Source organism: Lycorma delicatula, chromosome 1, assembly GCF_047948215.1.
Source record: "Lycorma delicatula isolate Av1 chromosome 1, ASM4794821v1, whole genome shotgun sequence".
Lineage (NCBI taxonomy): Eukaryota > Metazoa > Arthropoda > Insecta > Hemiptera > Fulgoridae > Lycorma > Lycorma delicatula.
In genome coordinates, this window is record NC_134455.1 from 61,180,242 (window position 1) to 61,206,994 (window position 26,753).

The 26,753-nt window shown below is 28.4% G+C and overlaps 1 protein-coding gene across 1 annotated transcript in view; it reads right to left on the bottom strand.

Moving 5' to 3' along the window:
* LOC142317519 (spatacsin-like) overlaps positions 1-26,753 on the bottom strand; it is a 185,104-nt gene that overhangs the window by 29,882 nt on the left and 128,469 nt on the right. The window contains exons 23-27 of the mRNA XM_075354080.1: positions 19,134-19,316; positions 12,923-13,042; positions 10,641-10,791; positions 3,014-3,225; positions 2,340-2,494 (exon numbers count right to left, since the gene is read on the bottom strand). Coding sequence (XP_075210195.1) covers positions 2,340-2,494; positions 3,014-3,225; positions 10,641-10,791; positions 12,923-13,042; positions 19,134-19,316 — 821 coding nt within the window. The remainder of the gene's footprint in view (positions 1-2,339; positions 2,495-3,013; positions 3,226-10,640; positions 10,792-12,922; positions 13,043-19,133; positions 19,317-26,753) is intronic.

The window sequence follows — 26,753 nt, forward strand, 5'->3', positions numbered from 1 at the left end:
AAAAGATATCTTAACACTTCTTTTAAATTTAATATTTGCATTAGCCAAATTTATAACAAAATGTTCTGTGAATTAAAAAAAATTCTCAATTATTGATAAAATAATTTTATTCTAGTCTTATTTTTAACTAATTTCGAAAAAGGAGGTTAAATATTTGACCCATGTATTTCTTTTTATGTTTGTTTATGCATAACCTTTTCCCTATTAATCAAATTGAAATAAATCTTGTTGCAATTGACACAGCTGTTTTTTGCAGTGGTACCATGATGTTGAAAAAACTTTTTAGACGCAAACTGACTTCAAAAAAAGAGGTTATGTATTCAATCCGTATACTTTTTTTATGTTTGCATGTAACTTTTTTCCTATTAATTCTTATTCAAAAAAATCTTTTACTCACTGGTGTAATAGTTACACAACCATCTTAATCTTTCATTTTTATACCCATTGCTTCATCATCAAATTTTATTAATACAGCTTTTGGTAACTCACCCCTTTCCACTTGGTGCCTTCATAGGGCAGGCCATTTGAATTTCTTTAAAATTCCCATAATGCTGTTAAGTAAACAATCAGAAATCGATATATTACACCTTAACATACCTCTTGAACCCTCTACCAACTGTACATTATGTAAAAGGCCCACACAGTTATTTATTGATGTCTACTGTAATAACATTCCTGGGGGAAGTTTTCCCACATGTTGATGTTGCTAATAATATAAACCCTGTTTATTTTTTACATCATATCACTCATAATATTATTATATTCATCAATTATTATATTCATATTAATTTAATAGTTGGGATTATTCTTACAGTATTTCCATCTACAATTTGCCTGTTAAACGTATAGGTCTTATAGGTCTGTTAAAGGGTTTGCAAAGCATATCCATTTGGCCAGTTGTTATCTTGCCAAAACGCAAGTTATTTAATAAATCAATGAACTCCATGTCATTTCTTTGTCTCATGCTTATTTTAGTTCAAAAATGAAAACTGAAGCCACAAATTTATTCCTACTTCACACCAAGGAGGTTGAACAAAACACAAATGGTCTTTGACAGGAGGCAGCTGCATTATATCACCAAAAAGGAGCACATCAACTCTGCTGAATAATTTATCATTGTTATTAATCAGACACAGAAAATAAAGAAATAATTGTTTAAAAAAAAAAAATGAAACCGACATCAAAATGTGCTAAAAAGTAAGAAATAATTTCATCCAAATACTTAATTTCTTATCCACATTTTTGAATCGGCACCTGCTTCTACAAAATTAATTTCTAGAATTCCACACTGAAATACATGATCATACTTAAGTGGTACTTGAATGGACCTATAGATGACATACATAAAAATATGAAATATTCATAAACAGAAAAGCAATCAAAGCACATAAATATTAATTCCAATGATGTATAATATTGGTACTGGTTTTTATGTAGTATATATATATATATATATATATATATATATATATATATATAGAGTATGTTATAAAAACAAATTTATATTATATCTAGAAATTAATTTGTAGAAGCAGGTGCCAATTCAAACAAGCGTCTAAGGAATTAAATAGTAGATAAAATTATTTCTTACTTTTTAGCGCATTTTGATGTTGGTTCCACTTTTTTTTTAAATAATTATTTCATTTTCACCTGCTCTTCCCTCTTAGTAATGGTATACACACATTAATCTGTAAATGGTTTTGTTTTACTTTCAATCATAAAAAATCAGATGCATGGCGGTTGGCGGAGGAGTATTATAATAAATGTAAGGTATATGTTAAAAATAATTACAGACCATGAAATTTTTGTGATTTATTTGAATAATTTTTTTTGATTATTTGTAGACATTTGCCTCAATGTTAATTTGGCCCAAGAATTAATGGTCATGGCATGAATTATTTTTATACTTTATAACTGTAATTTACATAAAACATTTTGTTATAATTTTTTCCATCAACTATATCATTTATAATAATTGTAATTGAGTTTCTGAAGATAATGATGGTCAGTAGACAAGACTGATTCTCCCAAGTATTAATTTTGGGGTGCAGGGACCATTTAATTAATCAAAAATTTAAAACTTCCATTCCAGAATTTGAAGTCATTTACTCCCTAATTTGCAAACCACAATTCAAACTATTTCTCTGTTCTAGAAAGGGAAGATAACAAAAAAAATATTCTTGAAAATTTGTATTCTACCCCGTACACTAATGTATTACCACCTAAAATCATTCTTGCAATCACACAGTTTCTTCTATTGAAATTCATAAAAATACTTTCTTAAAAAGAAAAAAATAACTATCTGATTAATTATAAACTGATTTCAAAACATTAGTTACCTTTCTTGGGGAGACTTGCATAAATCTGCTTGTTCAGAGTAGAACAAAATAGCATCATCTGATGATAAATCACCTTTAATAAAAGCTGCATCGCATGATTCCCAGAACTTATTGTCACATACAATTTGAGGTTTTAATTTTGCTTTTTCTTTCCACTATAACACATTGAACAGTTTAAATTATTAACTTTAAAAAAAAAGATAACAAAAGCATTATCTTATAAATTAAATGTAAAAAGCTGTTACACAAAATCAGTTGCAGACAAAACAAAATTTAACAATCCAGCAATACTCAAAGAAAAGTTGTTTACTTGCATATTTGTTTACACTGCAACAAAAGTAATGAAATGAAGCATTATTTTTTAAAACTGACATTGACTTAGTAACATTAGCAAATAATAAATGCAAACTGCATGCTGTGAATTTGCATCTAGTGTAGTTTTACTTTAGTGATCCATAGATATCAGATTCTATGTGATATTGCCATCAAACACTTCATCCTGCTATCATTCAACTTTAGGATGCTATTCCTTGAGATGTTTCAAGTAATGAACCTTAAGGTTGCAAGGACATAGTTTATAATACTACCCATGAACTGAAGCACAACTAATCTTCAAAGTAATGCCAACTGATAAATGAATAAAAAAAAATACTATTAAATGAAATTAGGATTACCTCAACAGTCAATATAGGGCCATGAGGAAGTCCAGCAATTGTAGAAAAGCTGTGAGCAATTTCAAATTTATGACTATAAATAAGTTTTTCCAATTGTTTCTCCAGCTGAAAATTTTGGTTATCAGTACAAATTAAAGTATAATCTAAGGTCAATCCCTCTTTAGCTAGACACTCGGTCAAAGAAAGTAATAACTGGAAGTCAGGAACATTTACTGGAACCAAAAATCAGAACATTAATTAATTAGTATTTTTCTAGCATTTACTAACAAATAAAGAAAAATTAAAAAAATTCACATCAGGCCAATATTTGAACCAAACAATAACAAACTAAAGTAATTTAAATTTACAAAATAATTTTAAAACAAAAACTTCAGTGAAAAAACATTTTTCTCCCACCAAAAAAGTTTTTTATTACTAATCAGAAATCTTTTTCTTTATTTTTCCTAATATGTATGTTGCAATCTGAACAATAAGCACCCCCCCCCCCCCATGACCAATGAAATGATGGTTTTATATGACATGTAATCAGGTCAATGACTTGGTTGACCTGAATCTTGTACAGACTCAGGTCAACCATTCCTGAGACGTGTAGCTAATTGAACTCCCAACCACCAAAGTACACCAATATCCACTGTATAGTATTCAAATCCACGTAAAAGTGACTAACTTTTACTAGGATTTGAATCTCAGAACCATTGACTTCAAAAATCAGCTGTTAAACAACTGATTTGTAAGATGAGTTGAGCTGAATAAGAAATTTATTATACATAATACTGCACATTCTTTTTATTATACTATTATATTAGTATTTTATTGTACTATTTTATATTACACATGTTTGCATAAATTTTATATATAAATAAATAAAAAAAATATGTAAAATTATATACAAGATTTCTGTAAGAAATATTTTTCTTTGTCTTCAGTCATTTGACTGGTTTGATGCAGCTTTCTAAGATTCCCTATACAGTGCCAGTCATTTCATTTCGGTATACTCCTTACATCCTACATCCCTAAAAATTTATTTTACGTATTCCAAACGTTACCTGCTTGCACAATTTTTCCCATCTACCTGTCCCTCAAATATCAAAGCGACTATTCCAGGTTGCCTTAACATATGGCCTATAAGTTTGTTTCTTCTTTTAGCTACATTTTTCCAAATGCTTCTTTCTTCATCAATTTGCCACAATGCCTCTTCATTTGTCACTCTTTCCACCCATCTGATTTTTTACATTCTCCTATAGCATCACATTTCAAAATCTTCTAATCTTTTCTTCTCAGGTACTCCGATCATCCAAGTCTCACTTTCATATAACGCTATGCTCCAAACATATAATTTCAAAAATGTTTTCCTGACGTTTAAATTTATTTTTGATGTAAGCAAATTATATTTCTAACTAAAAGCTTGTGTCATCTGTGCTATTTATACTGGTCCTGCTTCATCCATCTTTAGTAATTCCAATTCCCAAGTAATAAAATTCTTCTACCTCCATAGTCTTTTCTTGTTACTGTTCGGGACAGGGAACATCCTTGTCTGACTCCTTTTTTATTACTGCTTCTTACTTATGCTCTTTGATTATTAATGTTGCAGTTTTGTTCCTGTAAATGTTAGCAATTGGTTTTCTATCTCTAATTGAACCCTAAATTTTTTAAAATGCTGAACATTTAATTCCAGTCTACATTACCAAATGCCTTTCCTAAGTCTATAAATGCTATGCATGTTGATTTGTTTTTCTTTAATCTTCCTTCTCTACTATTAATCTTAGCACTAAAATTGCATCCCTTGTCCCTATACTTTTCCTGAAACCTAATTGGTCTTCTCCTAACACTTCTTCCACTCTCCTCTCAATTCTTTTGTATAGAACTCTAGTTAAAATTTTTGGTGCATGAGCAGTTAACTGCTCATGCAGTTAACTGCTAACTGTTCTGCATTCTTCACATTTATCTGCCTGCTTCTGCTTTCTTTGCTATCATGACAATAACACTCTTTTTTTTTAAGTTTGACAGAACTTCCCCTTTTTTGTAAATATTACACACCAGTTTATATAATCTATTTATCACTTCCTCACCTGCATTGTGCAGTAATTCTGCACGTATCCCATCTATTCCAGAAGCCTTTCTCCCATTCAAATCCTTTAATGTTCTATTAAATTCAGATCTCAGTATTGTATCTCTCTTTTCATCCTCTTCTTCTCCCTCTATAGCAGCAGATTCTAATTCATTTCCTCCGTATAACTCTACCACCTATCAACCTTTTTCTTTCATAATAAAAATCAGTGTACCATCTTTATTTAACACATTATTTGATTTTGACTTATGTACCACAAATTCTCCTTAACTTTCATGTATGCTCTGTCTATTTTACTAATGATCATTTCTCATTTGACTTCTGAACACTTTTCTTTCAACCACTCTTCTTTTGCTAATTTACACTTCCTGTTATAGTATTTCTTAATTGTCAATAGTTGCTTTTACCTTCTTCATCACTAGCATTCATATATTTTCTACGTTAATCCATTAGCGATATTCCTCTGATATCCAAGGTTTACTACCAGTTCTCTTTGTTCCTCCTAATTTCACTTCTGCTGATTTAAGAATTTTCTTTTTAACATTCTTCCATTTTTCTTCTATAATTTCTACCTTATCTTTTTTACTCTGACCTCTTGTGATGTCAACCTCAAAAATCTTCTTTATCTTCTCTTCCTCAAGCTTCTTACCAATTCATCTGACATATTTTTTTTAGATTTTTAAACCCCAATCTACATTTCATTATCACTAAATTATGGTCACTATCAATGTTTAATCCAAGATACGCTTTGCACTCAAAGAGTTGATTTCTAAATCTTTACTTAACCGTGATATAATATCTTATACCTTGCAGTATTACCCGGCTTTTTCCATGTGTGTATTCTTCTATTATGATCTTTAAACTAGGTGTTGGCAATTACAAAATTATACTTCATGCAAAACTCAATAAGTCGGTCCCCTCTTTCATTTTTTTTGCCTAGCTCGTATTCACCCACAATATTTCCTTCCTTGACTTTTCCAATGTTTCAATTATTATTAAATTTCCATCCCCTTTTATGTGTTAATTGCTTCATCAATTTCTTCATATACACACTCTTATCTTATCGTCATCAGGGGCACTTGTAGGCATACATATATTTACAATCGTTGTCAGCTTAAGTTTTGATTTAATCCTGATTACCATTATTCTATTGCTAAGCTTTTTGAGATACTCTACTCTTCTTCTTGTTCTCTCTAATCTTCTTGTTCATTACGAAACCCACTCATGCCTGCCCTTTATTTAACACAGAAATATTTTAAAAGAAATAATAATGATTGCAATTTTTAAATTTCTATTTAAATTGTTTTTCTATATTTTCATGAAAAAAAAACTGCATTAAAAAATTTACTACTTCATAAAAATTCATTCACAACACCTGAACACTTGAATTGATGTTATCATCATCACTAGTGCCATCTAAAAATAAAACGTTTTTATTATTTGAATATTCCTCCCACATAATACTATCTTCAGTTCCATTTAATGTATTGCTTATACAACATTTTTAAATCCTTGTCTAATGCTATCTGGTGTTATCAAGCTTCATAACTTAATAATCCACTTACGTAATAAGCTCACGTAAGGTTTTTTATTCTTCCAGTATGAGTTAGGTGATGACCGTTGCTTTGCATCCGACTATTATAATTTCTTTTAAGATTATCTTTAAAAGGCTTGTTCACAACTCCATCCAAAACTTGTAACAGTGAAGTCATACCACTAGGTATTGTAACTAAATCCATGTTTAGTGCTTTTACTTCCTATTTTACATTTTCAGTCACATGACTGCTGAATCAGCTAATATTAACATGGATCGCAGTCTCCTATGACCTAAGTTTCTGGATCAAACCATTTCAAGCCAATCTTTGATCAAAGACACAGCCAACCAACCTTTTTCATTCACTTGTATAATAATGTTTTTGGTAGTTTTCATTTGAAAAGTTTTGCTCTTTAAAACAACAAAAAGTGGCAATTTTCATTCAAGGCTAACATCTGTGTTTGTATGTGTGTGCACACACACGCACACATACCTTAATAGTTATATGTGTGTTTTATTTTCATTTGTTTTAATTAACACAGATTTTTCACCTTATGTGTTTATAGGCATGTCAAAAAAATGGGAGTTTGATCAGAATTACAAATTCTATCCAGTGGATAACTACATGTATTTTTTTTTTTTTAATTAATAATGTGTTTCTGGAAAACAATCATTTTTTCCTTGTAATCCACTGGTAATCATTGAGCTAATGTTGTACAATGTCTTAAGGCTGGCCTATTCCTTTTTATCATGTATCTACACCAACCTAAACTTTCTTTAAATTTGTTTAATCTTTTCTATAGCAATTTCACACTCTTTAATCATGATTGCATCTCTTTAATACAAAAACTACTTCTATTTTCTTAAATCAATTTGACAACTAAATCATCTATTTCCTGAAAACGGCCTACCTGTGGTTCTCTGAAAGATTTCCAGGAAGATATTGTGGTCAGTAAGGAGTCTTTCAACTTCCCCCACCAATGTTGCTTTTTTTTGTTGACACCATATTTTTTGACTGATATACAATTATTTAGACTTTTCAACTTCACCTATTACTTGTAATTTAAATTACACATTAAAATTTTGGGGAAAATCTTTTACACCTTCACTCATTTCCAGGGGAATTACAATAAATAATTTTTTTTTTTAAACAGGATGATACCTTCAAGCCAAATAGTTTAAACTGAGATAGGAAAGAAATTATCAAATACATTCCAAAAATAAAAATAAATGTTTAAACTAACTATAGAAAAAATTAAAACAAATGAAATAAAAAAAAATGGGTTCTGGAAATGGGAAAATTAAAACATTCACAGTTACGTAGACTCAACTAATCATCCCTTTTCTTTAAAAATTTGAAAATGTAATTTTATATTTTAAATTTGCCTACATTCTAATTTAAAAAGTCAATATTTACATGAAAAAAAGAAATTCTTAATTAGGTACGTTTACTAATAATAATAATAAAAGGTGATAAAAATAATAACTGAAGGTAGTTTATACTATAAACTGTAATAAGTCCCCCATCATGTATATAGAAATGAAAATAAAATACGAAACAGCTTAACATGAAAGTTTTATCAACAGGATGTAAAATTTTTCCAATTGTGTTATACACAATTTGACAATAACGCATTATGTTTCACTGTAATAATATGGGATTCTATCATAGTCAGTTATGGTCTTTAATTTTGCACTTAAATTATATCATAAAAAATATATAATGGTAACATTCTTTATTCTACCATTCTCATATTCTTTTTTTATAGATAGAAGCTGTCATTAATAATAATACTGCACCTAAAAAATATTAAATAAAATTTATTCTGTTTGTTGTACTGTATAGTTTTACGTCAGTATTTTAAATTATTTTGATATAATTTATAGTGAATACTATTCATAACAGTATTATAATATACTTTAACAGTTATATTATTTCTTGTAATATGTCATTTATTGAATTTTTTAATAATTTATAGAATGTAAAAATTTAAATTATTTTTTGAAATAATACATTCATTTGAAAATTATCCAATTGCTATTCTAAAGTTTTTATTTTTGATAAAATGTTTTAAAATAAGTACATAATACTAACTAAAAGTGGAAAAGTAATAGAGGACTACAATAAATAATAATTTGTTATTAAATACTTTTAATATAATACTACAGCAAAATGCAAATACGAATCCAAACATATTGTGATAATAAATAAAGATAATCTGTGAATAGTTTAGTGGAAAAATGGAACAAAGAAAGCAAATAATTTCTGTTGTTCCAATGGTTTCCACTTTAGAAAGTTTTTACTGCATATCTTTTGTTAAACACGGTATTGTACAGTTATCATCATTTTGCTGAGACAAAATTAGTCTTTTTATATTAATTTATCTCTTTTATTTCAAATGAATCTACTTTTGCAATAATTTCAAGACATCTATCAATGATTTAAAATTTTTATTTTATATTACTCTATTTTATTGTCTTTGTCCTACCCCTTTGATACAATTTTTTCTTTTATTTTTTAACTTGTATTTTATCAAAACTAAACTAAGTTACAATCAATATGCAACCGGGTACATTTTACAGTCCACAATTTGGTTCCAAGTAGATGTAGTAGAAATTAATAAGATAAGGTGGAAAGATGAGCAATAATTTTTATCAAGGAATTTTAGAATAATTAATACATAATTTTAGAATAATTTATTAATAAAAATGGAAACAAAAATAGGAAGATTGTTATATAATCTATCTGATACCTTTCTATATCTCCTGGTCTCATATGTGTGGATTTTCTTACATGAGGTTTGAAAAGGTTGTTTACAAATCATTAATTTATACTTGGTGCAAAATTCTGAAGTCTAGTTTCTCTTTTATTTCTCTAACCTATTCTATATTTTTCAACAATTTTTCCTTCTACTAAAGCATTCCAGTCTCCATTACAACCAAATTGTCATATTCTTTTATATATTTGATTTAATAATCTATTTTTTTTTTATATCCTTTCTATCACTGTATCTTCTTCTGAAGAGAATATACAGCCCGTCAACCACCACTATTCTGTAGCTTGGGCTTTAGAATTTACCCTGATTACAATAATTATCTCAATGTGCTGCCTATAAAACCTATTGCAAGACAACTTTATCATTAATCCTATTTACATTTCCATTTTTATTAAATTATTCTAAAATTATGTATTAATTATTCTAAAATTCCCTGATACAAATTCTTGTTCATCTTTCCACCTTATTAATTTCTGCTATATCTAGCTTCCCATTTTTTATTTTAAATTATTCAGTCTACCACTCTTATTTAAGCTCTAAGATAGGGTTTAGATAGTTTTCAAGTTATTATTATAAAGTGTATACAGTACTGCTATATTATTCTCACTATAACTTAGAGGGCTTGGCATGAAACTACATAGTCAAAAAATTGTACAAAATATGTAACAATACTACTAATGCTGGGATGATGTTTGGTTAAGTAACAAAAAGGTAATAATTTTTTTATAATATATAACAGATATACTAGAAATGATGAATAATGTGAACAACAGTTTGATTTGTACTATGAAAGAGGTTAAAAAGAAGTAAAAATATAATAAAAGAGAAAGACCATGGAAGATGCCAGTTGGTACATAAAAGGTGTGGGTTGTTGTCAAATAAAGACCAATCAAAATGGCAGGTCAGTAAATGTTGAAATCTTATTACAATTAATTTATAAACATTTTTCAAATTAAAAGATTGAATACCTTGCATTTTATTTTTTACCAATGATAATTTTTTCAGGTCTTCCCTGGAATAAATGAGAGCATTTTGGTAGTTTTTATCACTATGCTCTTCCTGATACTAAATTTAAAGAGAAATGAAGCAGTGTTTTATGTAAATAAATGGTCAGTATAAAAAATGTAATGCCAATTTGAATGCTCAATATAAGAGAAACTAATCAGTTGGTTAGGAATGCTGCTAATTGATAAAAGAATTCATAAAAACAAAACCACACACAAAAAACATTCTTTTACTTATGTATACCTGGAAGTTCAGTGTTTAATCTATTATCACAAATAGTACGAAGAAATAGATGTTGCTGTGAGTAAGCAGGGAAACACTTTATAAGTGCAACAGAACATAAATGTATTACAGTCTCTGATATCCACTTCTTTGTGTACATGAAATTTTCAACCTAAAAAAACATTAGTTTTAACCAATTAACACATAAAAAATAATAATTATAAATAGCACACCACATCATCATCATCAAAAAAATGTTAATTAGAAAAAAAAAATATTTTTCATGAAAACATGAATTTAAAAGCTGATAACTGACAGATTCACTTGTATACATATAGTTCCCGTTTGAAGCACTTTGTAAATTCTCTATGTAACTGCCCTGAGATACCATACCTAAATAATAGCAAATACTTCAACCATTTTTTTTTTCTTTTTTTAGTTAACAAGGTTAACTTAATCTTTACGTAAATCTATAATCTATAAAGTTTGTTGAGAAAGTGGTCTTAGAATTTGTGAATAACATTAACGTTTTAAAGTTTCAAAATTATACTAGATTTTCAAATTTTTAAAGGTGCATGTATTGATAAAAAATTAATTCAAAAATGTAATCAGTCAATTGTAAAAGACATATAAATATATTTTTGTTTGAAAACAAAATGCTTTGAAACAAAATTCCTATTAGACCATTTTTAAGTTGCTTTTGACCATGCTTTTGGTGTATCCAGACCTTGTAAGATTAGAACCACAGTACTTGCAGTATACTGAAAATTATTTAATCATTTTATATGCAGTCTATATCATTCAAAAGTTGTTTTGTAATAATATTATAATAATATAATGCAATAATTACAAATATAAAATACTTTATCATAATAATGTAATTCAAAATTTAGACCAAACATTATTTAATGTAAAAAAATTTAAATACAGAAATTTGTAAGTGTAATACTAAAATTAATATTATTTGTAGTATTATTATTTGATACCTACTACCCTTATTGCAATATCTTGGGGATTTGGTATATACCTTACTAATATAAAAAAAGAAAGAGGAAGGATCTTGCCTGACATAGCCCAGTATTTCAAAAGACCTTCAACAGAAGACATGCAAAGAATTTTTCACAACACTGGCAAGAGAGACTATAACTTTGATACACCATGTATCCTTGTCACGCTGCTTTGTTAAAGTAAGATAATATTTAATTGTCAATTTAATAATGAATGGAGTTTTTGAAAAATTAGTATGACATTATATATAAGTAAAATAAACTGGAAGTTATAATTTTAGAAAGTTAAAAATACCTTAATGATCATAGGTTTCAGTAATAAAGAAGACATATATGATTTGATACAATTTTTTAGCTGTCCTGGAAATATTTTAGTTTAAATTTTAAATATTATGATCAGGATAGCTTCATTTTAGACAGAATGGGTAATAATAAAAAATCCAATAATCATCCATATAGAAAATTATGAATCCAATTTACAAAATTATACAAATATTAATAAATTGAGAAAGAAAAATATTTATACAAAAACATTTAGTCATTATGAAGAAAAGAAAGAAACAAAATTAAATTTCTTAAATAAAATTCAGAATATAGATGGCAAAAGATGGTTATAGTCGTGGAACACTTTTTTGAAAGTCACTCATTCACATTATCAAAAAAAAAAGGGATGCTAATATAAACAGCCAGGAAAATATAAACAAGAAAACTGTCAAAAATGCAGGCGATAAATATTGTATTCTCACATTAATCTCAATACGAAATTAATGAAAAAAAAAACAACAAAATAACAATTACGGTTAAGCAAATAAGCACATACAAAAATATTTAAAAAAATAAATAAGGGGCATTTATTCAGTCAACATTTCCTAATACTTAACAAACATGTCTGGTGATAAAAACAGACAAACAAAAATATAAGACTGCATTAGAAGAACTTTCGTAACATATTATATCTATTAATGTCAGTCCAATTCACTTCACAAATTAATAATGTGCGATTATATAGTTACTTCTTGATATACTCTTCTATTCATGTAATACCCATTTTTCTTTAAAAAAAATAATTTGAATATGACAAAAAACACAAATAGAAATAAATGACTTAAAAACCTACATATTTTCTCACATACACATTATACCATTAAGTATTCACAGCCAAATAAATAACAAAATTGATTATATAAATAATGTAAGTGATTTTTAATCTATTAAATATTAAATGATATTGAGTAATTAAAACACATGCACACATCCACGTGCACCACACACAATAAAGATATTAGTAATTATTACATAATTATCCAATGAAGAGAATGATTTTTTAAAAGCTTCTATATCCAAAACACTTTCTGTAAAATTCTTTTCTTCCACGGTTTTCACTAAGAATTTTGTGAAAAGAACCAAAGGATTATCCTGTAAAAGAAACACAACCAATGTATGAACATAATCATTCATAGAAAAATATTATAAATAATAACAATTTTGAAAACTACCCACTCTCTTAATACATAATAATAACATGCTTCCAGAAGATCTGCTTTATTGATTCTGTTATTGTGCATAGTGCTAGGTTATCAAGGGTAAATTTTCTGATTTGTGCAAAACAGTATCTAATGCAGTTACTGCAATTAAATTTGTACACTTCTTGATGGCGAAATTTAATGGTAAGTGATTTGTTAATAATTATAATCTTCTTTACATAGTGATTTAACCTTCTAATTTTCTGAAAATGTTAGCCAATTTTGTATGAATGTTGGATGATGTGTTAGAATTTTGTTTGTTATTGCTAATAGATGCATTTTTCAAAATAACAAAAATCTTCCGTATTTTCGGCATTGTGCTATCTAGATGTAACATGTTTTGGTAAGTGTAGCTGTGCAGTTGCAACACACAAAATATATATTAGGTGTTCTGTTGTGTTTAATTCATGTCAGCAGGTGAGCATGTGTTATCATGCCGACAAGCGTATATATTATAAATATACACACATTACAAATATGAATATTTTAATGATCTAATATATGTAAAAAGAACTTCATGTTTATGTTTCACTCTTGATAAAGGTGTCAGTTATGGTAGGTTTCATCATATATTGAAATTGTGCTTGTAGAATATTGAAATTCTTGTTGTTTTAGAATATAATTAAGTCTAAGAAGTTGAGTAATTTGTTGTCATATTCTTTTTGTTGTCATATTTAAAAATAAAATGAAAGTTGAAATGAAATCTACTGATGAGTATGAGGTATATACGACACTATCAAGTCTAGTCTTTGTGTAGATATATGATATAATCAAAGTAGTATGCAAATATGACATTTTATCAACATGTTTTACATTAAGTAGTATACTATACTGTAGTTCAAAGTATTCTTAAAGTATTTCAGCAAGATAGATATTGGTAAACTCAATCACAGATGTGGTAGACAATAAATAGTATTTATTGTTATGTGTAACAGTTTTGCTCTGTTGTAGCTTGTGTTATCAAACACAATTATCAATTCCAATGCTGTATTTTTGCAATTCAGTGTTTCTTATATGTTGATAATTTTTTTTTTTTAAGTCATTAGTTAATATGTTAATTAAATCAACTCTTAAATAATAACATGACTTTCACTTTATTTAAAAGAAAATGGCTCAAAAATGAACCAATAATTTAAAATTTAAATTCTACAAAGTCATAAATATCAGTTTAGGAGGATCACTTTGAAAATTGTATATTAAAATTAAGAGAATTAGCTCTTAAACATGAAATTTAAACAAATTTATCATACTTTTTGTATTTTTTGTATTTTTACAAAAAATCAACTTGACATCAAACTGGCATAATCACTAAAGTTAAAATACAGTTTTCAATGTCCAACTTACATGAGAACTGTTTTTTATCTGTAAATGATTCATGCAATTTATTCTATTGACATGATGTCAGATAACAACAATTTATAAACATCAACATGGTGACTACAAATAAAAGACTACTATACAAATGAAATATTAGTACAAGTTTGTACGGATAATAACATAATGAAAACATCATTCTTCAAAAAAAGTAAGAAAGTTTTCTGAGAGAAGAAAAAATGTTTTTGACAACAAAAACTCAGGGCAACCATCAAGAAACATAACTGATGAAAACATAGTAACAGCTCATCGAACTATATGAAATCATCAAATGACTGTCAGACATATAGTAAAACAAATAACATTGGTAGGGGAATATTTAGGGAAAATCTTAACAATAGTAGTAGAGTGTGCAAAAATGTTGCTGAGGTGGCTCTCTGTTATGCAGAAGCAAAGATGAGCTAAAATTTGCCAAAATCAAAACCTTTTAGAGATCCTATGACTGGATCTATCTGTTTATGAATTTTTTCTTTTCCCAAATGCACTAAAAGAACACCAAAAGGGATAAAGTTTGATGATACAGATGACAATCAATAGCAGTAAGATAGTAACTTTGAAGATGGATCCACAAAACCAATTTCAAAACAGTTTTAAAGTGTGAACTAAGAGCATGTGTCAATGCACAGCTTCCCATAGAAATTACTTTGAAGGGAATCATAGAAATATTCAGCAATAAAGACATAGAAAGTTCATTTCAGTAAATTTTACTGTCAGATCTTGTAGACAGCTTAGACTTAAGTTGGAATACATACACAGATACCTCACAACAAAATAAGCCCAATTTCTATCTTTTAATAAATTGTGATTTTTTTTTAGATCTAATTAATTTGATGTTGAGTTACACAAGCAAAAGTTCTATTTAAGTTAATTTTCTATAATAAAATTTTAATTAGATATGGTAAAATTTCAACTACCACCTTCATACTTGTTCTTAAGAAATCTAATAAAATTGTAGTCTTAAAACTATTAATTAGATTATTAATTTATAGCAAAAAAAAAAAAAACGCCTATTTTTACAGAAATTAGAGTTTAATAACTTTATTCTAAGTATTTATTTAGAGTGGTCCCACCAACTTGATACTCGTACTATGTGTTACCAGTCACTTAATTTATTTTAAAAATTCAATATTAATAAAAATCTTTTTATTGCATTTCATTCACTGTTTTCCAATAATTTCATTTAACATTTATTGAAGTGATTTCACCAACTTGGTAATGTTGAAACATTTGTTGAGAATAAACTGATTCCACAGCATTCACTGTAAAGTGATATGTGCAGTGAAATAAAAAAAAAGAATAAATAATATAAACAACTATTCTAGCTCTCTAAACTTGGCATGGAAATTGATGACAGCATATGAGACAATATTCATACTAAATATAAAGTCACACAATCACAAATAATATTAATTTAAATGACATGAACTGTTCTTATTAAATAATAAGAACAAACATTATCAATATAGTTCAAAAAAGTTGTAAGTGTACTGCAAAAAGTGATTTTAAAAGTTTCTGAAAAAATAGGGTATGCAATACAGTATAATAAATCATATAAATTAATAAAAAATGTAATTAAATGACAATTTGTAAATTTCATAATACTAACAAAATTTCATATAAAAATATATATAAAATTTGATACAAGTAACAAGCAAGAAATAATAATTAAATAAGTTGTGCCAATAAAAAGGCATAATTTAATACGCCACCATATCAATGAATTTAAAAAACATAACTACAGATTCATGAAGATGCATAGCTTAAGAACAATTGGGTAAATGTAAGGACATCATTAGGTTATAAAAATTAAATTATCATACACTTATGTGCAATAAAAAATAAGTAATATATTTTGTAACCATTATAAATTTTGACTAAAATAGGCTCACAGGGCTTAATTAAGTTGGTTATTTTATTTGTATTTTGTACTTTTTATTTTATAAATTTTGTATTATGTCGACGGATGATTTTAAAAATGCGAGGTTAAATGGATTTATTCAGAGAAGACTGGTTATGGATAATTATGGCATAATTCAATTCTTATCATACATTCTTCCTAAAAATAAAATTTTATCACAGTATGACATCATGCTCACAATGGGAACAAACGTTTCCCACAGAAAGTGTTACGTTAGTGTGTGCACACGCACTCACATAAACTAATTCTCAGGAATGGTGGTAAGGCTAGACTGGGAGACCATCAAAAGACGCATTTTTGTGTTTGGATTTGTCGGTGTGAGTCTGAGTGCAGTGACTTTGTTAGGAAAACTGTTCAGGAGGTTTGGAATTTATGTTTTATTCTGGATACAGGTATGAGAAACGATTATTAAAGGCCTCTCCGCAAAAATATTTCAATGGATCCATTACAATATTACTAATCCATCAACTATTTAATAAAGAACTATTAAAAATGTTACTTGTTATAATGATAAATTATGTTCAAAATTATAACTAGAATTAATTTTGGATTGGCCAATTCCAAATTAGTATATGTATTAATAAGATGATTTGTAAAATTCTGATATGCAAATATCAAAGTTCAAGTAGCTAAATATATGGTTCTACAAGTTTCAAGTAGTTTAATAATAGGTGTTCTGAATCAAATATCCACTAAGCAAAAGAGTATGTTTTATATGTTCTTTATGAATTTATTATTTATTTTATTATATAGCTATCTATATATAAATAGCTTGTTTCATAACGAATAAATAATGTAAAATTATTCATTGCTGTTAGTAACATTTTTTGACATGTTGAATTACTGAAACTGGTTTTATGTTATCTTAGGAAATAAAATTATCAAGCAGCATAGTCTTAGTGCATTGTTTCACAAATCCCAACATTAGTAAGTTCATTTTTTTTTTTTTAAACAAATTCTTTAAAACTTTTTATTTTTGTAAAAAATTTTAATTTATTGTAGTATAGAAGCATACAATTTCTAGAACCCAGTATTATTCAGTCAATTTACATTTTCAATAACTTAAATACTACTTTATTATAATACACCAGGGTTTATATTAAATATAATTAAAGTAACTGAAATAAATGTTTTAAACAGAAGTCTAAGATTCAATGACTTTTTTAAATCTGTATGATCAATAATAAATGTTTTATTATAATACTGTGAAAAAACTACATATAATTTTTTCTTATATAAATATTAACATTATGCAGTTAATCAGGAAACTCTGAACGCTATAAAAACTAGTAAAAAAACACAACTATTAAAATAATGTTTCTGTGAAATAAGATATTACAGTTTGAATAACGTAACTAACTCCCAAGTTCAGGCTGTTATATTGTTTTTTTAACTGATAACATTTGTAAATAAAGGTTGTTATTCTTTGAGATTTTGCTTTAAAAATACTAGATGGATAGCTTTCTAGGAAGAAAACCAAAGCATGGTTTCTGGGGAGGTGGAGATAACCACCTCCCTTGTGGGGAGGTTATCTAATGTAGGCTATAAGCTAAATATTTAATTGAAAATTCAATGTTTCACAAATTATTTTTCAAACTAAGTGCAAATAATACTCAAAAATTGAACTATCAATTGTAAGTTTCAGAATCATTATCTTATGCCAAATTTAATAACACAAAAAATTTTTTGTCCCATAACTTGTCTACTTAGGTTCATTCGTAGAACCGCTATTGTATAACTACTTGTACACATCAGAAATTAACAAAATATCTTACTAATACATATGATACTAAAGAATTGGCCAATCCAAGATTAGTTTTAATTACAGTTTTGCCATTTTAACATGTTACAATTTTAATAATAATATTTTTTAAAGTTATTTACTTTAAAGAATTTAACGATGAGTAAGAAATCTTCTAGTAGATCCAAGAATGTTTCTTATGGAGTGGCCTTTTATTTAAATTCTCATACCTGTGTTCCTTATAATTCATGGTTTATAAAATTTCATGATCAGTTTTTTTTATATATATACGCACTACACACAACTTGCCAAGACAAAATCACGCATACAACTGACACTTTCTGATGGTGTCACAGGTCTAATCCCACCACTATTTCTCTGAATTGTCCAAGTCTGTGTGAGTATGTGTATCCACACAAATGTAACTCTCTTTATATAGAAAACGTTAGTACATTTTTTCAGCATGTCATGTTTCTTAAAATTTTATTTTAAGAAATAATTTAATAACAAATGAATCATGCTGCTATTAATTTAACTTTTAAATTTTAACAAATATATCATCCATCGACGTATAAAAAATTCATATAACAAAATAGTTTAATATAAAATAAAATACAAATGAATTCACAAATTTACATAACTCAATTTAATTTCATTTTAAATTTAGGTCAGAATTTATAATGGTTACACAATAGGTTATTTATATGGTTATATAGTTTATAGGTTATATAGTTTATATGGTGCCAATCCCAAGAGTGGGCTGACCTTCACTTAAGTAATCACCAGCTGTTATACACAATTTAGGCAGTACTAATAAAGTACAACAAAGACAACTAAACCTTTGTAATTATTTAAAAACTTTTAACCACTGAAAACACTTATTTCATAATACTATTGTTACAAACTAAATTAACACTTAAAAACTAAATTTAAAAATAAAGAAAAACAAACCGGAAAAAAAATCAAAAAACCATGATGAAGTGTATTTATATATGCCAATGCAACAACTTGTTCTAGCAGAGTTGAAACATGTTCACTGCTCCACTCAACTGAGTTTGTAGGTAAAAGAGATTCATAACCTTTAGGAATACTTGCAGCCAGCCATTCACAGAAGCATGCTATCAGATTTGTTGACTGCAAAACACAACAATAAGATAAAATTAATGATGATATTTAATGCAAAAAAATGAAAAACATTGTCACTGTTTATATGAAGTTTAGCCTCATGTAAAATAGTGAATTACAGACGTACAAATCAAGACATGTAAGCACAATCAGTACAAGATACTAGTCCTGATAAAATAAAAATGGAATAGGTAATAATGAATTTCACAGAAGTTTATAAATGAAAAGTTAAAAATCTGTCTGGTTCTCCACTATGATATTATTTCTTTTACTAAAAAAGTTTTATTTCAGAGCTTTAGAAAGATAAAATTACAGTAACAAACAGTTTAGTATTTTTATGTTAACATATCCCTAAATATTTATCTGTTATATTTCTTAATTATCTAAATACAATATATCAAACTGGTGAATAACCAAAAGCAGAGAAAAATCAGGAAGTTTTCTGCTTGGACTAGACAGGTAGTTGTGATTTAATAGATCTCTCTTTTTAATTATTTACACAGCATTCACTTTAAAAAGGTATATGCTGAAAAATTGTTTACTTTACTATATATAACTTATTATAAAGTTAAAACTGTTGAAATATTCATTAAAAGAATCAGATAAAATAATCTTTTAATTTTAAATTGGTATTTATAATACCACAAACAGTAACATAACTGATAAAGTTACACAAATAATAATAATCTTTATCTTAATGGGAGAAGCAAGTTAAAGACATCCAAATCAGAAAAAAGAAAGGAAATAGAATTACCATGAAATGCTTGGCCTTTGCAGATGACCTGACTATATTAACAAACAACAAAGATGAAGCCATTTTTGCATTGGAGAAACTGCATGAAATATTCTTTAAAATCAGAATCCAAATCTCTTATGAAAAGACACAGTACATGGACACCAAATCAAGTGGAAAATTCCTGCTGCAAACATAGTAAGGCAAAATCAAACAAGCCCCCCATTTCAAGTACTTAGGAGAAACCATCCAACCCATGGGACTGAATACAATATCCAATATAGAAAGAATACTCAAACTGCAACAAGTACACAAGCTTACGTGGAATCATTATAACAAAAGGGTAGTGTCTCGCAATGCGAAACTATGATATTACAACACAGTTGTCTTGCTGGAAGTCTTTATGCAGTAGAAACCACAGTAATCAGAGGAATGACCAAAATTCATGAAATCAAAAAGCAAGAATGGAAAACCCTCAGGAAAATCCACGATGTGGTCCTCAGAGAGGGAACCTGAATCAAACAACCCACAAAGGAATTATATAAATACACAGACACCATCACCAACAAGTTTAAAAGAAAACTACAATTCTACGTATACTTATGCAGGATGAGTGAAGATAGACTCACTAACAAAATTTCCAACATTGTTAAGGCAAGTAAATTAAAGTCAATTTGGAAAAACACACAAGTCCCAGCACCACTGTTAGGTATTACTTCAGAGGATAAGATGAATGAAAATTTTTGTAGCATGTGAAAATGCCATGCCTAACCGGGATTCGAACCTGGGACCTCTGGATGAAAAGCCGAGATGCTACTACTTGTACCATGGAGGCCGGCTACACAAGATCACCTGGAACGACTGAACATCTCAGAAGAAGAAATCACAGACAGAAAGAAATTTAGGGATGAAATTAGAAATAAGAAAATTGAACAAGAGCGAAAAAGAGAAATGATAGGAAGAAGATGAACGGAGGAGAGGAAGAAGAAACATAGTGAACGAATGAAGAGGTTTTGGGAAGAAAAGAAAAGAGAAGAAAGAAGTAAAACCATGATTGGCTCAAGTTCATGCGCTCTCCTAATGAGGTATAATCGGAAATAATAATAATAATAATCTTTATTTTTCTCATAATTTAAATAACCTAGTTTGGTCAACATAATTTGAAAAACTGAATTATTAATAAAATAAATGAAAAATAAGATTTAAAAGTATCCATGATGAAAAAACCTTAAAAAATGTGAAATAATTAAAAAACTGCATTTTTTACCTTATAATTCTATCTGATACTGTGATATTGTTTTTAAGAAAATAAAATTTAAGATTTTAACTGACTTTTGTGTGTGACTAAAGCTTTTTCTGATAACTAAAGCTTATTTATGCAGTCTACAAGTCACACACAACGGTCAATCAAAATTTTAACTTTTATTGACTTAAAAATGGTACCACAATGTCACAGAGGACTACAAGGTAAAAAATACTGTTATTTAATTATTTCATGTTTTTAAGGGTTTTTTTAAGGGTTAGACTGATGATGAAAGTTCAGTATACTTGACCAGCACAAATTATTTATTAATCCATACAGTAATTTAGCCTTGCTGGAGTTAGAAAGACTCAGAAACATTCAAAAGCCTTTTTGAAGAAACATATCTACTGCAGTGCCCCCTGGTGGCTTATAACCATAAAACTAATCAAAGAACCTGCTCTGAGTGATACCTATGCAATGTTTAATGTAATTTAATAAATTATAAAACCAATTTTTAACAATAATTTTAAATATACTAAAAGATTTACAAAAGAATACAGGAAGTGATTCTGTTAAACAATTTTGGCCCTAAAAAAATAATCATTTTTCTGTATAAAGAACTTTGGGGATAAGGGTCGTGACTGCTTTCTAGTTCCTAGTTACAGCTCTGTTATGTCAACAACATTCCCTTAATTGCTGTTCATCTTCAAAAATATTATAAGTTTTAAAAATAAATAAATATTTTAAAGGAAGAATTTTAAGATGATGCATAATAAAGAAAAATGATAGCTCAAATATCCATATATTTCTAATTACACAAATGTATCTATCCCTTTTGAATAGCAAACAAAGCTTAACTTGAAAATCATAGGTACTACCCAAGTATTCCATCTTATAGTTCGGCTTTGAGTTAACAAATACAAAATATTTAGTCTCCAAAGGTTTACTAGCATTTAGAAATTTTATCAGATTAATTACTTCCTCTTCACAAACTGGAGACCAGAACAATGAACTTAAGTAATTATGTGATTTGAACCTAGTTAAATTGACCTGCTCCTGTACTTTAGTCATTATCACATGAGAAGAGGCAATGACTAAAGGTTTGGAAAATGAATCAGACTTTTTCTGAACTGTTTGAACAGCTTTCCTTGATTGAATAACTCAATCAGATAATACAGAAATAATAAATACACTAATAATACCAACATCATACAAAGGAGACCAGGCTATCTCACAAATATTTTACTTTAAACTTTGTTAGTTTATTATAAGTTTTTCAAATTTGTGAATTTTTACTTGTATACTATCTTTTAACATCACACAAATTACATAGTAATCAGTAATGCCATTATCTATAGCAGCATCCCCAATAATCAATTCTCCTCTCTCTAAGGAATATGATGAATGCAAGTACTTTATCTACCAGTTCATCTAGCGTCTTTGTGTATCAAATTCTCATATTCTAACTCAGATATGCATTTGTCCTCATTATCCTCATTTATATTAATGTTAAAATCCCCTACATAAAATACAGTATGAGATCAGATATTACCAAGCAAATCCTATAATGACTCTAGAAACATATTTACATTAACACTATGCCACCTGTAAATTCCCAATAGGGCAAAAGATACATTCTTTAACATCTTACAATTAATTACAATTAATAAAGAATCCACTCCCTCCCTCAATCCAGAATATAAGCTATAATTAACTTTGTAATACAAATAAAAGGATTATTTTTTCAAATCAATTATCAATACAAGAAATTTGGACTCAATAACAGTCAATTTAATAAATATTGGCTTCTTCCCAATCAGAAATCCTAGCTTTTATAAAAATTATAATATCTGACAATGTATTATTCATTATGAAAAATATTAAGTTTTAAAGATAAATACATATTTTAAAGGAAGTATTTTAAAATGCATAATAAAGAAAAATTATAGCTCAAATTACCATATATCTCTAATTACACAAATCTATCTATCCCTTTTGAACAGCAAATAAAGCTTAACTTGAAAATCATAGGTACTATCCAAATACTCCATCTTATAATTCGGCTTTGAATTAACAAATACAAAATATTTTGTATGCAAAGCTTTACTAGCATATAACACAAATAAGAAATAAAATAATCACAATTCCTATCTACACTTCTAATACTTTGATCTAACTACATTTTCTTCCTTCTCTACAAAATCACTAAATCTTAATTATTTTATAGACCTAGCAAACCGATCAAGTAACAAATTAATCAATTCTTCATAAGAAAATCACTACTTAATATAAATAATGAAAAATCTAAAAAAAGGGATGCAAAAATAAAATGTAGTTAGAAAATATTTTAAAAAGAAATGAAAATAATAATGTTTTTATAGATAAAGAATGCAATGACTATCCATCTCCAGTCAATTACTAAAAAAAAAAAATATATATATATATATATACACATAATTTAAAAGAACTGACATCCCAACTTAAAGAAATAGCTGAAGAACTAGCCCCTATAAACCCAAGAAAAAAACACCAATGGTGGAATGAAGAATGTGACAAAGCATTCAAAGACCGACACCGGGCTTGGATCAACCACCAAACCCAGGAAACTGAAGAATCTAACCATGAATTCACCAAACAAAGGAAAATAACTCAGAAAATTATAAGAGGAACCAAACAACAAGCCCAAAAAAACTTGATTCAGCAAATAGAAGAAAGTTCCAAGAAAACTAACTCCCCAGACTATTATAAAATTTTTGGTCAGGCTCTTCAAAGATATGAACCACCCACCCTTATGCTGAGAGGAAAAAAAGGAAATATGGCCCACACCAATAAAGAAAACGCTGACATTTTGGCAGAAACCTTCAATAGACTCCTCAACTGTGACCAACTCCCAGAGCTTTTTGAGATTGGCACTGAAACTTCAGTTAAAACTTCACCAGTAAATATCAACCTGTCAACAATTAAAGAAGTTCTCGTAGCCTTAAATGAAATAAAAAAACTACAAAGCAAGCGGAGAAGACCAGCTTTTCGCAGAACTCTGGAAACACTCATCAGTTTATTCAGTCAAAATTTCCCTACAGTTATGCCTCGTGAAAATATGGAACGAAGAAAAACTTCCAGAACACTGGACCACAGCCCTCATTCATCCACTACATAAAAAAGGGGATAAAACTAATCCGGAAAACTACAGAGGCATATCTCTCCTGGATTGCACATACAAAATCCTGTCGAGAATCATATACAACCGATGCAAAGACCAACTTGAACTGGAACTTGGGGAATACCAAGGGGGATTTAGGCCATGGAGAGGTTGCCCGGAGCAAATAATATCCCTAAAACTTATGATGGACTTATATAAAAGATGGAAAAAACAATTAATAATCACCTTCGTCGACTTTAAAAGGGCCTATGATTGTATACACCGACTAATATTCAGCATCCATGCTGAATAGTCTGAGAAACCTGGGCCTTCACCCAAAACTCGTAAACATGATAAAATTAACTTTAACCAATACCCAGTACAGAGTGAAATTCAGAGGTGAACTCTCTCAACCCTTCTATATAAAAACTAGATTGAGGCAAGGAGACGGCCTCTCACCACTCCTTTTTAACTACGCTCTCAAATTTGTCATGAGAAAATTGTATGAAATAAATCCCAAAAATATAAAAATGGGTACTAAGAAAAACTCCATCACACTAAATTGCCTAGGATTTGCAGATGAACTCGCTCTTTTAGCAAATAATATTCAAGAAGCCAAAACACAAATCATGAGCCTTCAAAACCTAGCACAAAAGATAGGGCTTCATATCTCTTTAGAAAAAACTGAACTAATGGCCATAGATCCTCTGGTAATTGAACACATTACGGTAAAAAATCAGAAAATTAAAATAGTAAAACAATTTAAATATCTAGGGGAAATAATAACTTATAATTTAAATGAAGAAGTGACATGGCAAAACAGGACAAATAAAATGATTAAATCCCAAAAATTAACTTGGTCAACATATAACAAAAAATGCCTTTCTTCTAAAACAAAACTTAAACATTATAAAACTGTAGTTCAGCCAGAAGTTACCTATGGAAGCAAGACCCTTTTCAAAATCACTCAGAAAAACCAAATTGATAAAATTCTGAAAATAGAGGAGAATTGTCAGAACGTGTATCAATAAAAAACACAAAAAAGAAGGCCAATGGTGGATTGTGCCAAATTTGGTGGTGTATCGAGAAATAGAGCCTGTTACTGATACTATGCGGAAAAAAAGAATCTCTTTCTTTGGTCATCTCATAAGGACACCGGAAACAAGACTGTCAAGAAATATCATTGAAAAGCTCTGGTTCCAAAAGCTAGAAGTAGGATTGATCAAAGAAATTAGAGAAGATATGAAAGAATTGAGAATTTACCTGACTGACCTACAGAATAAAACTGGAAAAATTACAAAGCTAAAAGACAAAAGCATTAGATTAAACAAAAGACAGACAAACGACAAAATACAACGAAGAGGGTTTTTACGGATGAAGAAAAGAAAGCAAGATCTGAACGGATGAAGAAATACTGGGCAGCTCAGAAGAGTAAAATAACACGCTTTTCTCAGAAAAGATCCAACTAAAATTGACTGAAGTGGTCCCATGTTGACCGTAAAAGCATAATAATAATATACACATACATGTACCATAACTATTACTTACTGCTGCTATGACCAATGACTCCCCCAGTTTGTATTTGATCTCAACATACTACCTCTACACATTCTGATCTTTTTGTGATACTTTTTGATAGCTTTATCTTCAACATATTCTTCTGAATATGATCCTGATATCTTCTTTTTGTTATTCCAGCTAGTTTTACTTGCTTTATTTTAACTCGCAATGTTTTTCAATCTTTTTCAATTTTTTTTCATGTTTGTCCTCAAATCTTGCATCCTTAATTTAACACACTTCCTGACATTGCTGATTGATGAAATTTTGCAGTTACTAAGGTTGAGTGACAGTACAAAATTCCACCATTACTTTTGCAAACATCCCCCCCCCCCACAATATGGAGGTAAATTAAGGTTGTAGGTGTAAAAAAAATTGCAAAATCTGTAAAACAGCTAGGCAGGGTTTTTTGGGTCACAGATGACAAATCCCATAGCCGTCTGACATAAAAAAATGACAAAACCTTGTACGGGAATGATTAAAATATGACCAAATAGTATAACACAAGTTTTTAAATATTTGAAAAATTTTTGTAATATTACTTATGACTGTTTAAAAAAAAAACATAAAATAAATGATAGGGCAGTAGTAGAATTAAATATCTACTCATCATCACTCTATGATCAACAACCACCTAATTCTTTTTTACAGCAGTACTCTGTTCAATACTTAAAAACAGTTTATGTTTTTATATGCAGAAAATTTGAGATTTAAAAAGTATTTTTAACTCACAAAAAAGTCTAGCTTAATCAACATTTATATTCAGATTGTTGT